General features: G+C 45.0%; 1 protein-coding gene across 1 annotated transcript in view; it reads right to left on the bottom strand.

Moving 5' to 3' along the window:
• LOC118390725 (neuronal tyrosine-phosphorylated phosphoinositide-3-kinase adapter 1-like) overlaps positions 1-18189 on the bottom strand; it is a 66569-nt gene that overhangs the window by 7720 nt on the left and 40660 nt on the right. Inside the window, exons 2-3 of the mRNA XM_035781446.2 lie at positions 7862-8112; positions 21-397 (exon numbers count right to left, since the gene is read on the bottom strand). Of these exons, the coding sequence (XP_035637339.1) occupies positions 21-397; positions 7862-8052 (568 nt within the window). The 5' untranslated portion in view covers positions 8053-8112. The remainder of the gene's footprint in view (positions 1-20; positions 398-7861; positions 8113-18189) is intronic.

The raw sequence follows: 18189 nt of genomic DNA on the forward strand, positions 1-18189 counted from the left end.
TTACTGTTGCAGTAGCCTACCATTCTTCTTCTCTGAGTGTTTGGCCTGCGAGTGAGTGGGTAGGGGCGGTGGAGGGGTGTCCGGGAGGATGTGAGGTGCTCTGGGGTCTGAGGAGCTGAGGCGGGTGCTGGGGTGTCGTTTGGGTTTGGTAGGTGGGCAGCGCCCGCCGTGCTGTGACTGGGTGTCAGAGTAATCCTCCCCATTCTCCAGACCTGTGTCTCTAGCGCCCACGGCATGGCAGGACTGGGAGCGGGGGGCCATGGCAGAGGCACAGGAGTGAGGGGACAGATCCTGGGAGGCAGGCATGGTCATGAAGCCCATGCGGAAGTGGCGTCGGAAGGACGCCAGGTCACGGACCTTGCCCACCGTGGCTGAGGAGGGGTCTTTCTGGCTGGAGCTGGAGAACACAGGAAGCACAGCATTCTGTCATTCAGCAGTTAATCACGTCTCAGTCAAGGACCTTAATTTATTTCCCCATTGTGTTGCCCCTCCCCTTTTCTGCCTCGCTCCCTTTTTCTTTTTCTCTTCAGAAACGTTCTTTAAATAGCTTCAGTCCTTTACTCCTCTTCCTCTCCCTCTGTCTGTCACACACACACTGCTGCTCATACATGGATGGCACAGAGAGACTAGCTTCCCTGTTGAAGAGTGAGTGATGAGAGATTGGGCGAGGCAGTGCAGCAGCTGTGCATGCCAGTATTGTGTGTAGGGGGGACTCTTCCGTCCTTCCATTTCCCTCCACATCTGCTCCCCTAGCTCACAAACACATTCAATTAGGAAATTACTTCCCCTAAAATCAAACTCCCCAAAATCTAGCAACTCCTCTCTGACTGTAATCTCCCTGTATGTACATCACTGTGTCACTGGGTATCTCTAACTAATTCTTTATCTGTTTTATTACGTTGTCTCTTCACTACACTCATCATGACCTCTGCCAAGCAGTTGATCTGTTTCCATGGCAACTGGCTTGCCTGTTTATTGGTTTAGTGGTTTGTCTTAAAACCCATGAAATTTCACATGGTATTGCTTGCCAATGTACAATACTAAACATACTGTGAACAAGCACACAAAGGAACTGCATTTTTTGGGGGCTATTTATTGCCTGAAAAAAAGGTGTGGCAGTGCAGCATAAAAATTAAAACTGGAGTTTTCTTCAATTAAAATATATTGGAGTTGAATGTATAAAGTACTGTGCTGTTCCTTTGATTAAACAGATCACTCAATTCTTATTCGCTCTCTAAAGCCAATTTTACTTTCAAAAACTTCATATGGATAATCCCTGAAGGTCTTTTGAAGGTCATCATGACCACATCCAAACTACCATCATGCATGAACACCAAAGATTCAGAACATCTTTGGTTTCCTAACAGGTGAAACCAAAATCTATATCTCTACAATAAAGCTACTGGTTGATTAAATTGGATCAGAATCCATATAACAGTGTATCTTGATGAGCAACAACATGGGACGGGGAGTTGCAGCTGACATGGTCCAAATCTGGAGTTATTGCATATAAAATATACAGTATAGGTCTGTCAACCAAGATGGCGTAGCAGTCGAACGTCTTGTCGTGTCGTGTCCCTTGTATATATCGTTTTTTAATATATTTTTTTAACATATTTTTCTTCGCATATCTTTTAAAACATTTTGTTAAACCTCAATTTCTAAATACTCTCCTGCAACCCGCCTCACCCAATGTAGCTATTTTCTTCTAAAGTACTTATATCCACTTTTGATCCGAAACCCCTCAACTGAAGCTAGCCAGCTAACTACCAGCTAGCTACCAGCTATCAGTCAGCAAACCATTGCTAGCGGTCTTCAGCTAACCGGTCATCAGCTAACCTTTAGCTCGGAAAGCTCTCGCCAGTTCGAACAACGCGACTCTAACCAGAGCATAACGGACCTATTATTTTTTATCACCGGATTCCCACCGCAAACGGAACATTTTCAGCCGGATTCTTCACAACTAGCTATCTAGCTAACCGCAACCCCGGATGATTACTCCTGGCTAGCGTTTCCGCCTACTTAGCTTGAAGCTAGCCCGGCCAGAGCTCCTGTGCTACCACCAAAGCATACTCCTGGGCTACAATATCCAGACCCTCGACCGGTCTATCGATGTCACCGCATGAAGAGGAATAAACAGACTCACCCCATCGCAACGTCCTTGCTTGCTAATTCGGCCTGCTAGCTGGTTTAGCCCCGGTCCGCTAACTGCTACCTTGTTTAGCCCTGGCCTACTGACTGTTAGCTTGTTAGCACAGGCCTGCTAACCGTCTGAATCAGCGCGTCCCAAACACTCACTGGACCCATATTTACTTTCCCTTTTAGATTTTTAATTTGTTTATACCTTCCGGTAACCTGCCTCACCCAATGTGATACAGAATCACCATTATTTTAAATTTTTAGAACACCCTCAAGAACCTCCAGAAGCTAACCAGCTAACTAGCTACAAGCTATTTAGTCATTGTTAGCCACTGCTAACTGTTTTTTTAACCTGGATAACACTCGCCCGTCCAGCTTCCCTGCCCCATCCACCGCTGCCCCCCTGGACACTGATCACTTGGCTACATAGCTTATGCGTGCTAGACTGTCCATTAATCACGGTACTCCATTCTGCTTGTTTATGTTTTATCTGTCGGCCCCAGCCGCACTCAGGCTCTGTGTGTAGTTAATCCGACCCCCCCTGCCTAGCCTACCTGCTGTTGTTGTGCTAGCTGATTAGCTGTTGTTGTCTCACCTACTGTTTTAGCTACTGTTTTAGCTAGCTCTCCCAATTCAACACCTGTGATAACTGTATGTCTCTCTCAAATGTCAATATGCCTTGTATACTGTTGTTCAGGTTAGTTATCGTTGTTTTAGTTTACAATGGAGCCCCTAGATCCACTCTTCATACCCCTGATACCTCCTTTGTCCCACCTCCCACACATGCGGTGACCTCACCCATTACAACCAGCATGTCCAGAGATACAACCTCTCTCATCATCACCCAGTGCCTGGGCTTACCTCCGCTGTACCCGCACCCCACCATACCCCTGTCTGCGCATTATGCCCTGAATATAATCTACCATGCCCAGAAATCTGCTCCTTTCATTCTCTGTCCCCAACGCTCTTGGCGACCAGTTTTGATAGCCTTTAGCCGCACCCTCATACTACTCCTCCTCTGTTCCGCGGGTGATGTGGAGGTAAACCCAGGCCCTGCATGTCCCCAGGCACCCTCATTTGTTGACTTCTGTGATCGAAAAAGCCTTGGTTTCATGCATGTCAACATCAGAAGCCTCCTCCCTAAGTTTGTTTTACTCACTGCTTTAGCACACTCTGCTAACCCTAATGTCCTTGCCGTGTCTGAATCCTGGCTCAGGAAGGCCACCAAAAATTCTGAGATTTCCATACCCAACTATAACCTTTTCCGTCAAGATAGAACTGCCAAAGGGGGAGGAGTTGCAGTCTACTGCAGAGATAGCCTGCAAAGTAATGTCATACTTTCCAGGTCCATACCCAAACAGTTCGAACTACTAATCTTGAAAATTACTCTCTCCAGAAATAAGTCTCTCACTGTTGCCGCCTGCTACCGACCCCCCTCAGCAACCAGCTGTGCCCTGGACACCATTTGTGAATTGATTGCCCCCCATCTAGCTTCAGAGTTTGTTCTGTTAGGTGACCTAAACTGGGATATGCTTAACACCCCGGCAGTCCTACAATCTAAGCTAGATGCCCTCAATCTCACACAAATCATCAAGGAACCCACCAGGTACAACCCTAAATCTGTAAACAAGGGCACCCTCATAGACGTCATCCTGACCAACTGGCCCTCCAAATACACCTCCGCCGTCTTCAACCAGGATCTCAGCGATCACTGCCTCATTGCCTGTATCCGCTACGGAGCCGCAGTCAAACGACCACCCCTCATCACTGTCAAACGCTCCCTAAAACACTTCTGTGAGCTGGCCTTTCTAATCGACCTGGCCCGGGTATCCTGGAAGGACATTGACCTCATCCCGTCAGTTGAGGATGCCTGGTCATTCTTTAAAAGTAACTTCCTCGCAATTTTAGATAAGCATGCGCCGTTCAAAAAATGCAGAACTAAGAACAGATATTGCCCTTGGTTCACTCCAGACCCGACTGCCCTCGACCAGCACAAAAACATCCTGTGGCGGACTGCAATAGCATCGAACAGTCCCCGCGATATGCAACTGTTCAGGGAAGTCAGGAACCAATACACGCAGTCAGTCAGGAAAGCTAAGGCCAGCTTCTTCAGGCAGAAGTTTGCATCCTGTAGCTCCAACTCCAAAAAGTTCTGGGACACTGTGAAGTCCATGGAGAACAAGAGCACCTCCTCCCAGCTGCCCACTGCACTGAGGCTAGGTAACACGGTCACCACCGATAAATCCATGATTATCGAAAACTTCAACAAGCATTTCTCAACGGCTGGCCATGCCTTCTGCCTGGCTACTCCAACCTCGGCCAACAGCCCCCCTCCCCCCCCCGCAGCTACTCGCCCAAGCCTCTCCAGGTTCTCCTTTACCCAAATCAAGATAGCAGATGTTCTGAAAGAGCTGCAAAACCTGGACCCGTACAAATCAGCTGGGCTTGACAATCTGGACCCTCTATTTCTGAAACTATCCGCCGCCATTGTCGCAACCCCTATTACCAGCCTGTTCAACCTCTCTTTCATATCGTCTGAGATCCCCAAGGACTGGAAAGCTGCCGCAGTCATCCCCCTCTTCTTAGGGGGAGACACCCTGGACCCAAACTGTTACAGACCTATATCCATCCTGCCCTGCCTATCTAAGGTCTTCGAAAGCCAAGTCAACAAACAGGTCACTGACCATCTCGAATCCCACCGTCCCTTCTCCGCTGTGCAATCTGGTTTCCGAGCCGGTCACGGATGCACCTCAGCCACGCTCAAGGTACTAAACGATATCATAACCGCCTTGCCAAGGCTTGCCAAGGCTTTCGACTCGGTCAATCACCATATTCTTATCGGCAGACTCAGTAGCCTCGGTTTTTCAGATGACTGCCTTGCCTGGTTCACCAATTACTTTGCAGACAGAGTTCAGTGTGTCAAATCGGAGGGCATGCTGTCCGGTCCTCTGGAAGTCTCTACGGGGTTGCCACAGGGTTCAATCCTCGGGCCGACTCTTTTTTCTGTATATATCAATGATGTTGCTCTTGCTGCGGGCGATTCCCTGATCCACCTCTACGCAGACGACACCATTCTATATACTTCCGGCCCGTCCTTGGACACTGTGCTATCTAACCTCCAAACGAGCTTCAATGCCATACAACACTCCTTCCCGTGGCCTCCAACTGCTCTTAAACGCTAGTAAAACCAAATGCATGCTTTTCAACCGTTCGCTGCCTGCAACTGCACGCCTGACCAGCATCACCACCCTGGATGGTTCCAACCTTGAATATGTGGACATCTATAAGTACCTAGGTGTCTGGCTAGACTGTAAACTCTCCTTCCAGACTCATATCAAACATCTCCAATCGAAAATCAAATCAAGAGTCGGCTTTCTATTCCGCAACAAAGCCTCCTTCACTCACGCCGCCAAACTTACCCAAGTAAAACTGACTATCCTACCGATCCTCGACTTCACCGATGTCATCTACAAAATTGCTTCCAACACTCTACTCAGCAAACTGGATGCAGTTTATCACTGTGCCATCCGTTTTGTCACTAAAGCACCTTATACCACCCACCACTGCGACTTGTACGCTCTAGTCGGCTGGCCCTCGCTACATATTCGTTGCCAGACCCACTGGATCCAGGTCATCTACAAGTCCATGCTAGGTAAAGCTCCGCCTTATCTCAGTTCACTGGTCACGATGGCAACACCCATCCGTAGCACGCGCTCCAGCAGGTGTATCTCACTGATCATCCCTAAAGCCAACACCTCATTTGGCCGCCTTTCGTTCCAGTTCTCTGCTGCCTGTGACTGGAACGAATTGCAAAAATCGCTGAAGTTGGAGACTTTTATCTCCCTCACCAACTTCAAACATCTGCTATCTGAGCAGCTAACCGATCGCTGCAGCTGTACATAGTCTATCGACAAATAGCCCACCCATTTTTACCTACCTCATCCCCATACTGTTTTTATTTATTTACTTTTCTGCTCTTTTGCACACCAATATCTCTACCTGTACATGACCATCTGATCATTTATCACTCCAGTGTTAATCTGCAAAATTGTAATTATTCGCCTACCTCCTCATGCCTTTTGCACACAATGTATATAGACTCCACTTTTTTTCCTATTGTGTTATTGACTTGTTAATTGTTTACTCCATGTGTAACTCTGTGTTGTCTGTTCACACTGCTATGCTTTATCTTGGCCAGGTCGCAGTTGCAAATGAGAACTTGTTCTCAACTAGCCTACCTGGTTAAATAAAGGTGAAATAAAAAAATAAAAAATGAACCTTTATAAAGGTGACTCAGCTGTAACAACAGCGGCTGAAGTCATTAGAAAAACACTGTGCACAACAACTACCGTGAAAAGAGCTGAAATGATACCGCTACAACCATATAGAAGGAAATGATTGGCTGTCTGGCACAGAACAGAAAGCCTCTACTGAGTGTCAGCTATGGCTCGTGTCCTTTTTTTCAACCTATTTCTCCGATTCTATTGATCCTGTTCCACCGTGGGGCGACGAGAGGAGAGGTAGCCATTGTAAGGAAGGAAAGAGGGGATGAATGGGTGGGATCTGACTTCCCTAGCAGGACCAGAGGAATGGTGCTGGAGGAATGATGCTGGAGGAATGGTGCTGGAGGAATGGTGCTGGAAAAATGGTGCTGGAGGAATGCTGCCGGGGGCAACAACCGCCTTTTTGTTTTCCTGCTGGGAACGAGTGAGGGCTGAGTGCGTGGGTGCACACATCTGTGTATGTGTATGTCTGGTATGTGTGTGTGTTGAGAGAGAGAGAGAGAGAGAGAGAGAGAGAGAGAGAGAGAGAGAGAGAGAGAGAGAGAGAGAGAGAGAGAGAGAGAGAGAGAGAGAGAGAGAGAGAGAGAGCAAGCCTAGGTAACTGGGTCTTTACGTGTGTGAGAAGAGGAGGAGGAGATGTTGAGCTTCCGAGCATGCAATCAAAGGCCTCATTTAGGAGGTTATCGCAGGTGAGTGAACCCTGAGTGCATGTTGCCTTGTTTGTTTGAGCGAGAGGAAGCAAGAGCGATACAACATAACAAACTACACATCAAATATAGGCCTCATTTTTAGGTCACAATGTGTCCTGTACTACTGATGAGCCTTAATTCTGCCATCATTCCTTATGAAGTGGTGAAGCAGCAAGGAGACAATGTGAGCTTTGCACCTTCCTTTTGAGAGGAGGGAAGCTGGCGCAGGGAGAGGAAACAGCACTGAGCATGTTCATCATGGAGAACAGAGATGCAACTGTTTTCTGTCTCATTGCATTATGTGAAGAAAAGCCAAGAGCAGAGCTCTCTGTGTGTGTGTGTGTGTGTGTGTGTGTGTGTGTGTGTGTGTGTGTGTGTGTGTGTGTGTGTGTGTGTCTTTAAGTGTGCCTGTGTGTATATGTGTGTGTGTGCTTTAAGTGTGCCTGTGGGTGTGGAAGTGTGTGTGCCATAATCTAGATAGACACCAATGGGCCACATTGGCCCTGTAATGAAGGCCATAAAGCTCCTCTCTTCCCATTTTCTGTTCCTCTCATCTGGTTTGTTATCTTCCTTTCTACATGCCCCCACTCCCCTTAGGATGACAATTAAGAGGTTGCACATAAAATATGAACAACAAAACTCTTCCACTTCAGTTCAGAAATGTACAATTGAACTGAACTGAATAATCTTCATTCTATCTCTCCAGTGCAGCATGCAGCTGTGAGTTGAGATCAGTTCACCTCTCCTCACCTCTTCTTATTGCCTTCCTGGTCCTTGTGCCTCCAGTCCAGCCGGCTCTTACGATACAGCAGGTTCATGTCGCCGCGGGGACACTGCTCCTCCTCGCAGCCAATCACAGCGCAATGTAGCCGCTTGCCCCTCCTCTCTATGTCACGCAAGAAATGCTCCACCGCCACATCCTGGGCGGAGCCAGAGCTCATGGTATAGAAGCCCAATAGGGTGAAGTGGATGAATGTCACTGCAGACCAAGCTTGAGTCACCTAGACATGGAGAAGATGGGGACATTGTCATTGTTAATAGTCATTTATTATATGTTGAGCTGACATGACAGAGCCCTGTCCAGTTGTCCTCTTATACAGCTCCCCTACACAGCTCTCATGTCGACATGCTGTATGTAGGGCAGTAGCAATTACAACATGGTTATAGTACCTGGCTCCTTCTCTTCATTACAGGTGAACAGGGCAGGAGGGATTCCTCCAGACATAATGAGGTACTCAGAGACAGGGTAGGACTTACCAGAAGTGAAAGTTAAAAACCAGAGAGGTCGCATTATAAACCATGTCTGACACAATATCTGACCAAAATATGTGAAAACATCCAAATAGATGGACAGGCAGGAAACGTAACTAATAAGGCTCCTTGTGTCATGGACATCCTTTCCTCCAGGGTAAAACACACTGGGCATTGGACCAGGTAGCCAGGTAGCCAGGGAGTCAGGGAGCCAGGGAGCCAAGCAGCCAGGTAGCCAGCGAGCCAAGCAGCCAGGGAGCCAGGGAGCCAGGTAGCCAAGCAGCCAGGTAGCCAAGCAGCCAGGGAGCCAGGGAGCCAGGGAGCCAGGTAGCCAGGGAGCCAAGCAGCCAGGTAGCCAGGGAGCCAGGGAGCCAGGGAGCCAAGCAGCCAGGGAGCCAAGCAGCCAGGGAGCCAAGCAGCCAGGGAGCCAAGCAGCCAGGTAGCCAAGCAGCCAGGGAGCCAAGCAGCCAGGTAGCCAAGCAGCCAGGTAGCCAAGCAGCCAGGGAGCCAAGCAGCCAGGTAGTGAGGTAGCAAGGTATTGTATGTTTACCCAGCCCACTATGTTGTTTACCCCAACACCCAACCTACAGTGGATCACATGAAAACACTATTTATATTTTCATTATCCAATTATGACCATCTGAGTAAGCATGGTAACTCAGCTGCAGTGTTTCTCTCTGGCTGGGGGCCTTGGGGTGGCCTAACTAGGGCTGTTTGCTACCCAGGCAGTAATGTGATTTGTCATATGTAGCGCACGCAGGGCTTCCTGCACACGCTATTCACCCCATGAAGAGTCAGGCTTGTTGTGGGGCAGATATTTGAGGGCCCAACAGCGTTGTGTGCATTGGAGTATGTATGTGAGCGCGGCGCTGCGATTGGCTAAGAAAAGCGCAGCTGTCAGCTGGTGTGCGAGGGTTCCCAGTATTTTTCCATCTTAAATGTAAAAAAAAATGGAGCATGAGTGTTCAAGTGCTTTTGGTGGTTTAACTTATACTGCATGGGACACTCCTTGCAATTGGTTTTAGTTTGAACATAATCACGCAAACACTGGATGAAACGCACACCAACATACAATGTAGACTAATTCATTTAGAGGCCTACTGCTACTACACATTCAAGAATGCACTCAATGAACCCACCCATACATAACCTTATTAACCCTTCTCCAACAGCACGGGGATTCTCTCAAAGGATTCCATTCGGTTCATTATTGTCTCTGTACTTTGTTGTTCTGTTGAACTATCTATTTTGACTGATTGCCATTCTATAAGTAAGAGACCAATTTAATATCTATAACCAATACAAATCTACACCTGAATCTGATTCCAGTGGAAGAGCGCAGGCTGCAGAGTCATGAACAATATGGCTCTGAGAACACAGGGTTCTCTACAGTGAGAGATGACATCATACAGAGAGCAGTGTCATCTGACATGGCCCTGTGTGTCACCCTGTGTGCCATCGTAGCTCCCGCTAATTCCTATTGTCCAGTGCCCTGGCCTCCCTACACACAATGCCCTGCTGCATTGCTGTGGCCTGGCTGCCCTGCGTGGCATGGCGTGGGGTGGCGTGTTGTATGACTCAGTGTTAATTAGGTTAGGGAGTTGAGACGGTGTAGGTTGGGCTTCTGTTAACAGGGCTTGGGCTTCCAGGATCTGGCAGCTGAGTAGGCAGCCGTACAATTGTCGCATTACAGCTGTGGGGAAGTGTGCAATTATGCAGGCTGCTGAGGAAAAGGACACTGCTTGGGAGATGGTTCGTCAGGTTCACTAGTCCACTATACAGCACACTTCCTCTACTCCTAGAGCATGTCTTATCCATAGCCTTGGGCCATACAACATCTTTTCCCCCAAAATGATATTGCTCCTGTCTGAACAGACAATAAATCAAATCATTCTAAATACTACACCAGAGAGCATAATTTAGCTACAGAGGATCAATAGTTTCAGAAAATAGCTGTGGATTAAGTTTTATCACAAGTCACAATTTGGGCAGAACATGTGCCAAATATAGAACAGCCTGTAGCATTGTGGACTCTATTATACCACCCCTACCTTGTCACGACCCAATTGACTGGCTCAAATGCATTAAGGAAATAAATTCCCCAAATTAACTTATTTTACAAGATACACCTGTTAATTGAAATGCATTCCAGACGACTACCTCGTGAAGCTGGTTGTGAGAATGCCAAGCGTGTGCAAAGCTGTTATCAAGGCAAATGGACGATACTTTGAAGAATCTCAAACATGTTTTATTTGTTTAACACTTTCTTGGTTACTACATGATTCCATGTGTTATTTCCTCGTCATGTCTTTACTAAATCCATCAGGGCATTGCATGCATTGTCACAGTCGTCATAACGAGGAGACCAAGGCACAGCGTGATATGAATACATTCTTCTTTATTAAACAAAGAACACTAAACAAACTAACAAAAACTACCGTGAAGCTATTATACGAGTGCTGACATGCAACTACACATAGACAATAACCCACAAAACCTAGATGGAAAATGGCAACCTAAATAGGATCCCCAATCAGAGACAACGATAAACAGCTGTCTCTGATTGGGAACCAATTCAGGCCACCATAGACCTACATATACCTAGACATACTAAAACCCCATAGATATACAAAAACACCTAGACAATAAAAAACACCTAGACAATACAAAAACACCTAGACAATACAAAAACTAAACCAACCACCCATGTCACACCCTGACCTAACCAAAATAATAAAGAAAACAAAAATAACTGAGGTCAGGGTGTGACATGCATATAGGCTTATAGGCCTAGGCTTCCACTGTATGATATGAAGAGAAGCCTCGGCCTAGACACAGAGAAAGAGAGAGTGAGAGATATGCTGTATCGTTGTCGGATAGGCTACTGCTGTCTGCTATAAAGATATAGGCATACAGAAGAAGGCACATGTTTTATTTTTTCGATCAGAATATTTTTGATAAAGATAAGCATTGTATTGTTAGATTATAGGAGTAACTCTGGTAGGCCTAAAACATTCATCCTCACCTCAAGTTCAACTGTCGGAGTCAGTTGGAGCGTCAAGTCAAGCCATTGTTTATAGGGAAAATACCAGCAGGATATTATATCATGGCAAACACAACATTACAGTTGGAAACTTAATTTGGCCAAAGAAAATGGCTCAACAGAATTAAACAAAACACTTGCTAAGTGGTTTAAACCTTCATAAAAGTTTTGAAAAGGCTATAATGCCGAAATGACCAAGAAAGGCTAGTGCCTGCTGTACCCAACAAATGACAGCAGACGGCTAATGATATTGAAAGGCCTACGTATAACCAATCTTAAACCAAATAAGGAACACACAATTAAAAAGACAGATCAAACTTCATTCAGCCAACAAAACTGTCTCAAAAGAATGAAACAAAACATAATTTGCATATTTAAAGAACTGGTTTAGATGAATAAATAGGCCTACAAAAATAACAATGATTTAAAATAATAATAATGATAGAACAAAAAACAATAACAATTAAGTAAATCAATTGCATCCTACCTGAATAGTGAGTTGCCTGCATTTGGCCATTTGTGTGGTATTAAAACATATTCTACTAATGTCTTCAAGCATATAAATTATGTAGAATTGCATGAAATGCGTTTATAAAAGGCAACTTAAAACAAGTCTGCTCAACTGTATGTGTTATAGATGCATGCAATGCTTTACTTTAAAGGGGTATGTTTTTACCCCCCACCCTCCAGCACCCACAAATCAAAACTAATTCTGCAGCTACTGTATGTCCTTAACGGAGCCTAAATGAATATGGAGGCAACAGCATCGCTCACATAGACGTCCCAATTTTAATCAGGTCTTACATGTGCTATAAGCATACACACACACACACACACACACACACACACACACACACACACACACACACACACACACACACACACACACACTACATAGGCTATACTGTATATGCAGCCCACAATGTAGATATGCAACCAAAGCCTCCACACTGACACATTAAATCAGCAATTCAGGGATTGTAAAAGAAGCTTAAGAGGCATTTACAGGGTCAGAAGTCATTTCAATCCACCTCGTTAGAGCTAGGAGGCAGATGGAGGCAGATGGAGGCAGATGGAGGCGTGATTCACATTCCTGGATCTGCATGCAAGGCTGCAGAAAATTTAGCCATTCAGCACTTAAACAAACACAACACACACACACAGACACACACACACAGACACACACACTGTGACACATGAACAAACAAAACACACAAACACAGACATACACACTGTGTCACATAAACAAACACAACACACAGACACACACACAAACAAAACACACTGTGGCACATGGACACAAACACACACATTGTGACACATGGACAACAAACACACACACTGTGACACATGGACAACAAACACACACTGTGACACATGGACACAAACACACACATTGTGACACATGGACAACAAACACACACACTGTGACACATGGACAACAAACACACACACTGTGACACATGGACACAAACACAGACATTGTGACACAACAACAACAATTACACACATTGTGACACATGGACACAAACAAAACCCTTGGAGCTACAACCCCAAATGCTCCCAGAATTAGAATGTAGAGGCTTGCCACAGATTTAGAATGTAGAGGCTTGCCACGGTATTAGAATGTAGAGGCTTGCCACAGATTTAGAATGTAGAGGCTTGCCACAGTATAAGAATGTAGAGGCTTGCCACAGTATTAGAATGTAGAGGCTTGCCACAGTATTAGAATGTAGAGGCTTGCCACAGAATTAGAATGTAGATGCTTGCCACAGTATTAGAATGTAGAGGCTTGCCACAGTATTAGAATGTAGAGGCTTGCCACAGTATTAGAATGTAGAGGCTTGCCACAGTATTAGAATGTAGAGGCTTGCCACAGAATTAGAATGTTGAGACTTGCCACAGAATTAGAATGTCGAGGCTTGCCACAGAATTAGACTGTAGAGGCTTGCCACAGAATTAGAATGTAGAGGCTTGCCACGGTATTAGAATGTAGAGCCTCGCCACGGTATTAGAATATAGAGGCTTGCAACAGTATTAGAATGTAGAGGCTTGCCACAGAATTAGAATGTAGAAGCTTGCCACAGAATTAGAATGTAGAGGGTTGCCACGGTATTAGAATGTAGAGCCTCGCCACGGTATTAGAATATAGAGGCTTGCAACAGTATTAGAATGTAGAGGCTTGCCACAGAATTAGAATGTAGAAGCTTGCCACAGAATTAGAATGTAGAGGGTTGCCACGGTATTAGAATGTAGAGGCTTGCCACGGTATTAGAATGTAGAGGCTTGCCACAGAATTAGAATGTAGAGGCTTGCCACGGTATTAGAATGTAGAGGCTTGCCACGGTATTAGAATGTAGAGGCTTGCCACGGTATTAGAATGTAGAGGCTTGCCACAGTATTAGAATGTAGAGGCTTGCCACGGTATTAGAATGTAGAGGCTTGCCACAGTATTAGAATGTAGAGTCTTGCCACAGTATTGGAATGTAGAGGCTTGCCACAGTATTAGAATGTAGAGGCTTGCCACAGTATTAGAATGTAGAGGCTTGCCACAGTATTAGAATGTAGATGCTTGCCACAGTATTGGAATGTAGAGGCTTGCCACAGTATTAGAATGTAGAGGCTTGCCACAGAATTAGAATGTAGAGGCTTGCCACGGTATTAGAATGTAGAGCCTCGCCACGGTATTAGAATATAGAGGCTTGCAACAGTATTAGAATGTAGAGGCTTGCCACAGAATTAGAATGTAGAAGCTTGCCACAGAATTAGAATGTAGAGGATTGCCACAGTATTAGAATGTATAGGCTTGCCACAGAATTAGAATGTAGAAGCTTGTCACGGTATTAGAATGTAGAGGCTTGCCACGGTATTAGAATGTAGAGGCTTGCCACGGTATTAGAATGTAGAGGCTTGCCACAGAATTAGAATGTAGAGGATTGCCACAGTATTAGAATGTAGAGGCTTGCCACAGTATTAGAATGTAGAGGCTTGCCACGGTATTAGAATGTAGAGGCTTGCCACGGTATTAGAATGTAGAGGCTTGCCACGGTATTAGAATGTAGAGGCTTGCCACAGAATTAGAATGTAGAGGATTGCCACAGAATTAGAATGTAGAAGCTTGTCACGGTATTAGAATGTAGAGGCTTGCCACGGTATTAGAATGTAGAGGCTAGCCACAGTATTAGAATGTTGAGGCTTGCGACGGTATTAGAATGTAGAGGCTTGCCACAGAATTAGAATGTAGAGGCTTGCCACAGTATTAGAATGTATAGGCTTGCCACAGAATTAGAATGTAGAAGCTTGTCACGGTATTAGAATGTAGAGGCTTGCCACGGTATTAGAATGTAGAGGCTTGCCACGTTATCAGAATGTAGAGGCTTGCCACAGTATTAGAATGTAGAGGTTTGCCACAGAATTAGAATGTAGAGGCTTGCCACGGTATTAGAATGTAGAGGCTTGCCACATTATTAGAATGTAGAGGCTTGCCACAGTATTAGAATGTAGAGGTTTGCCACAGAATTAGAATGTATAGGCTTGCCACAGTATTAGAATGTAGAGGTTTGCCACAGAATTAGAATGTATAGGTTTGCCACAGTATTAGAATGTAGAGGCTTGCCACGTTATTAAAATGTAGAGGCTTGCCACAGAATTAGAATGTAGAGGCTTGCCACGGTATTAGAATGTAGAGGCTTGCCACGGTATTAGAATGTAGAGGCTTGCCACAGAATTAGAATGTAGAGGCTTGCCACGTTATCAGAATGTAGAGGCTTGCCACAGTATTAGAATGTAGAGGTTTGCCACAGAATTAGAATGTATAGGTTTGCCACAGTATTAGAATGTAGAGGCTTGCCACGGTATTAAAATGTAGAGGCTTGACACAGAATTAGAATGTTGAGGCTTGCCACAGAATTAGAATGTATAGGCTTGCCACGGTATTAGAATGTAGAGGCTTGCCACAGTATTAGAATGTAGAGGCTTGCCACGGTATTATAATGTAGAGGCTTGCCACGTTATCAGAATGTAGAGGCTTGCCACAGTATTAGAATGTAGAGGCTTGCCACGGTATTAGAATGTAGAGGTTTGCCACAGAATTAGAATGTAGAGGCTTGCCACAGTATTAGAATGTAGAGGCTTGCCACAGTATTAGAATGTAGAGGCTTGCCACAGTATTAGAATGTAGAGGCTTGCCACAGTATTAGAATGTAGATGCTTGCCACAGTATTGGAATGTAGAGGCTTGCCACAGTATTAGAATGTAGAGGCTTGCCACAGAATTAGAATGTAGAGGCTTGCCACGGTATTAGAATGTAGAGCCTCGCCACGGTATTAGAATATAGAGGCTTGCAACAGTATTAGAATGTAGAGGCTTGCCACAGAATTAGAATGTAGAAGCTTGCCACAGAATTAGAATGTAGAGGGTTGCCACGGTATTAGAATGTAGAGGCTTGCCACGGTATTAGAATGTAGAGGCTTGCCACAGAATTAGAATGTAGAGACTTGCCACAGAATTAGAATGTAGAGGCTTGCCACAGTATTAGAATGTAGAGACTTGCCACAGAATTAGAATGTAGAGGCTTGTCACGGTATTAGAATGTAGAGGATTGCCACAGTATTAGAATGTAGAGGCTTGCCACAGTATTAGAATGTAGAGGCTTGCCACAGTATTAGAATGTAGAGGCTTGCCACAGAATTAGAATGTAGAGACTTGCCACAGAATTAGAATGTAGAGGCTTGCCACAGTATTAGAATGTAGAGACTTGCCACAGAATTAGAATGTAGAGGCTTGTCACGGTATTAGAATGTAGAGGCTTGCCACAGTATTAGAATGTAGAGGCTTGCCACAGTATTAGAATGTATAGGCTTGCCACAGAATTAGAATGTAGAAGCTTGTCACGGTATTAGAATGTAGAGGCTTGCCACGGTATTAGAATGTAGAGGCTTGCCACAGTATTAGAATTTAGAGGTTTGCCACAGAATTAGAATGTATAGGCTTGCCACAGAATTAGAATGTAGAGGCTTGCCACGGTATTAGAATGTAGAGGCTTGCCACGGTATTAGAATGTAGAGTCTTGCCACAGAATTAGAATGTAGAGGCTTGCCACAGAATTAGAATGTAGAGGCTTGCCACGGTATTAGAATATAGAGGCTTGCCACGGTATTAGAATGTAGAGGCTTGCCACAGAATTAGAATGTAGAGGCTTGCCACGATATTAGAATGTAGAGGCTTGCCACAGAATTAGAATGTAGAGGCTTGCCACAGAATTAGAATGTAGAAGCTTGTCACGGTATTAGAATGTAGAGGCTTGCCACGGTATTAGAATGTAGAGGCTAGCCACAGTATTAGAATGTTGAGGCTTGCGACGGTATTAGAATGTAGAGGCTTGCCACAGAATAGAATGTAGAGGCTTGCCACAGTATTAGAATGTATAGGCTTGCCACAGAATTAGAATGTAGAGGCTTGCCACGGTATTAGAATGTAGAGGCTTATCACAGGAATTAGAATGTAGAGGCTTGCCACGTTATGAGAATGTAGAGGCTTGCCACAGTATTAGAATGTAGAGGTTTGCCACAGAATTAGAATGTAGAGGCTTGCCACGGTATTAGAATGTAGAGGCTTGCCACAGTATTAGAATGTATAGGCTTGCCACAGAATTAGAATGTAGAAGCTTGTCACGGTATTAGAATGTAGAGGCTTGCCACGGTATTAGAATGTAGAGGCTTGCCACGTTATCAGAATGTAGAGGCTTGCCACAGTATTAGAATGTAGAGGTTAGCCACAGAATTAGAATGTAAATGCTTGCCACAGTATTAGAATGTAGAGGTTTGCCACAGAATTAGAATGTATAGGTTTGCCACAGTATTAGAATGTAGAGGCTTGCCACGGTATTAAAATGTAGAGGCTTGCCACAGAATTAGAATGTAGAGGCTTGCCACGGTATTAGAATGTAGAGGCTTGCCACGGTATTAGAATGTAGAGGCTTGCCACAGAATTAGAATGTAGAGGCTTGCCACGTTATCAGAATGTAGAGGCTTGCCACAGTATTAGAATGTAGAGGCTTGCCACAGAATTAGAATGTATAGGCTTGCCACGGTATTAGAATGTAGAGGCTTGCCACAGTATTAGAATGTAGAGGCTTGCCACGGTATTATAATGTAGAGGCTTGCCACGTTATCAGAATGTAGAGGCTTGCCACAGTATTAGAATGTAGAGGCTTGCCACGGTATTAGAATGTAGAGGCTTGCCACAGAATTAGAATGTAGAGGCTTGCCATAGAATTAGAATGTAGAAGCTTGTCACGGTATTAGAATGTAGAGGCTTGCCACGGTATTAGAATGTAGAGGCTTGCCACGTTATCAGAATGTAGAGGCTTGCCACAGTATTAGAATGTAGAGGTTTGCCACAGAATTAGAATGTAGAGGCTTGCCACGGTATTAGAATGTAGAGGCTTGCCACAGTATTAGAATGTATAGGCTTGCCACAGAATTAGAATGTAGAAGCTTGTCACGGTATTAGAATGTAGAGGCTTGCCACGGTATTAGAATGTAGAGGCTTGCCACGTTATCAGAATGTAGAGGCTTGCCACAGTATTAGAATGTAGAGGTTTGCCACAGAATTAGAATGTATAGGCTTGCCACAGTATTAGAATGTAGAGGTTTGCCACAGAATTAGAATGTATAGGTTTGCCACAGTATTAGAATGTAGAGGCTTGCCACGGTATTAAAATGTAGAGGCTTGCCACAGAATTAGAATGTAGAGGCTTGCCACGGTATTAGAATGTAGAGGC

Source organism: Oncorhynchus keta, chromosome 11, assembly GCF_023373465.1.
Source record: "Oncorhynchus keta strain PuntledgeMale-10-30-2019 chromosome 11, Oket_V2, whole genome shotgun sequence".
Classification (NCBI taxonomy): domain Eukaryota; kingdom Metazoa; phylum Chordata; class Actinopteri; order Salmoniformes; family Salmonidae; genus Oncorhynchus; species Oncorhynchus keta.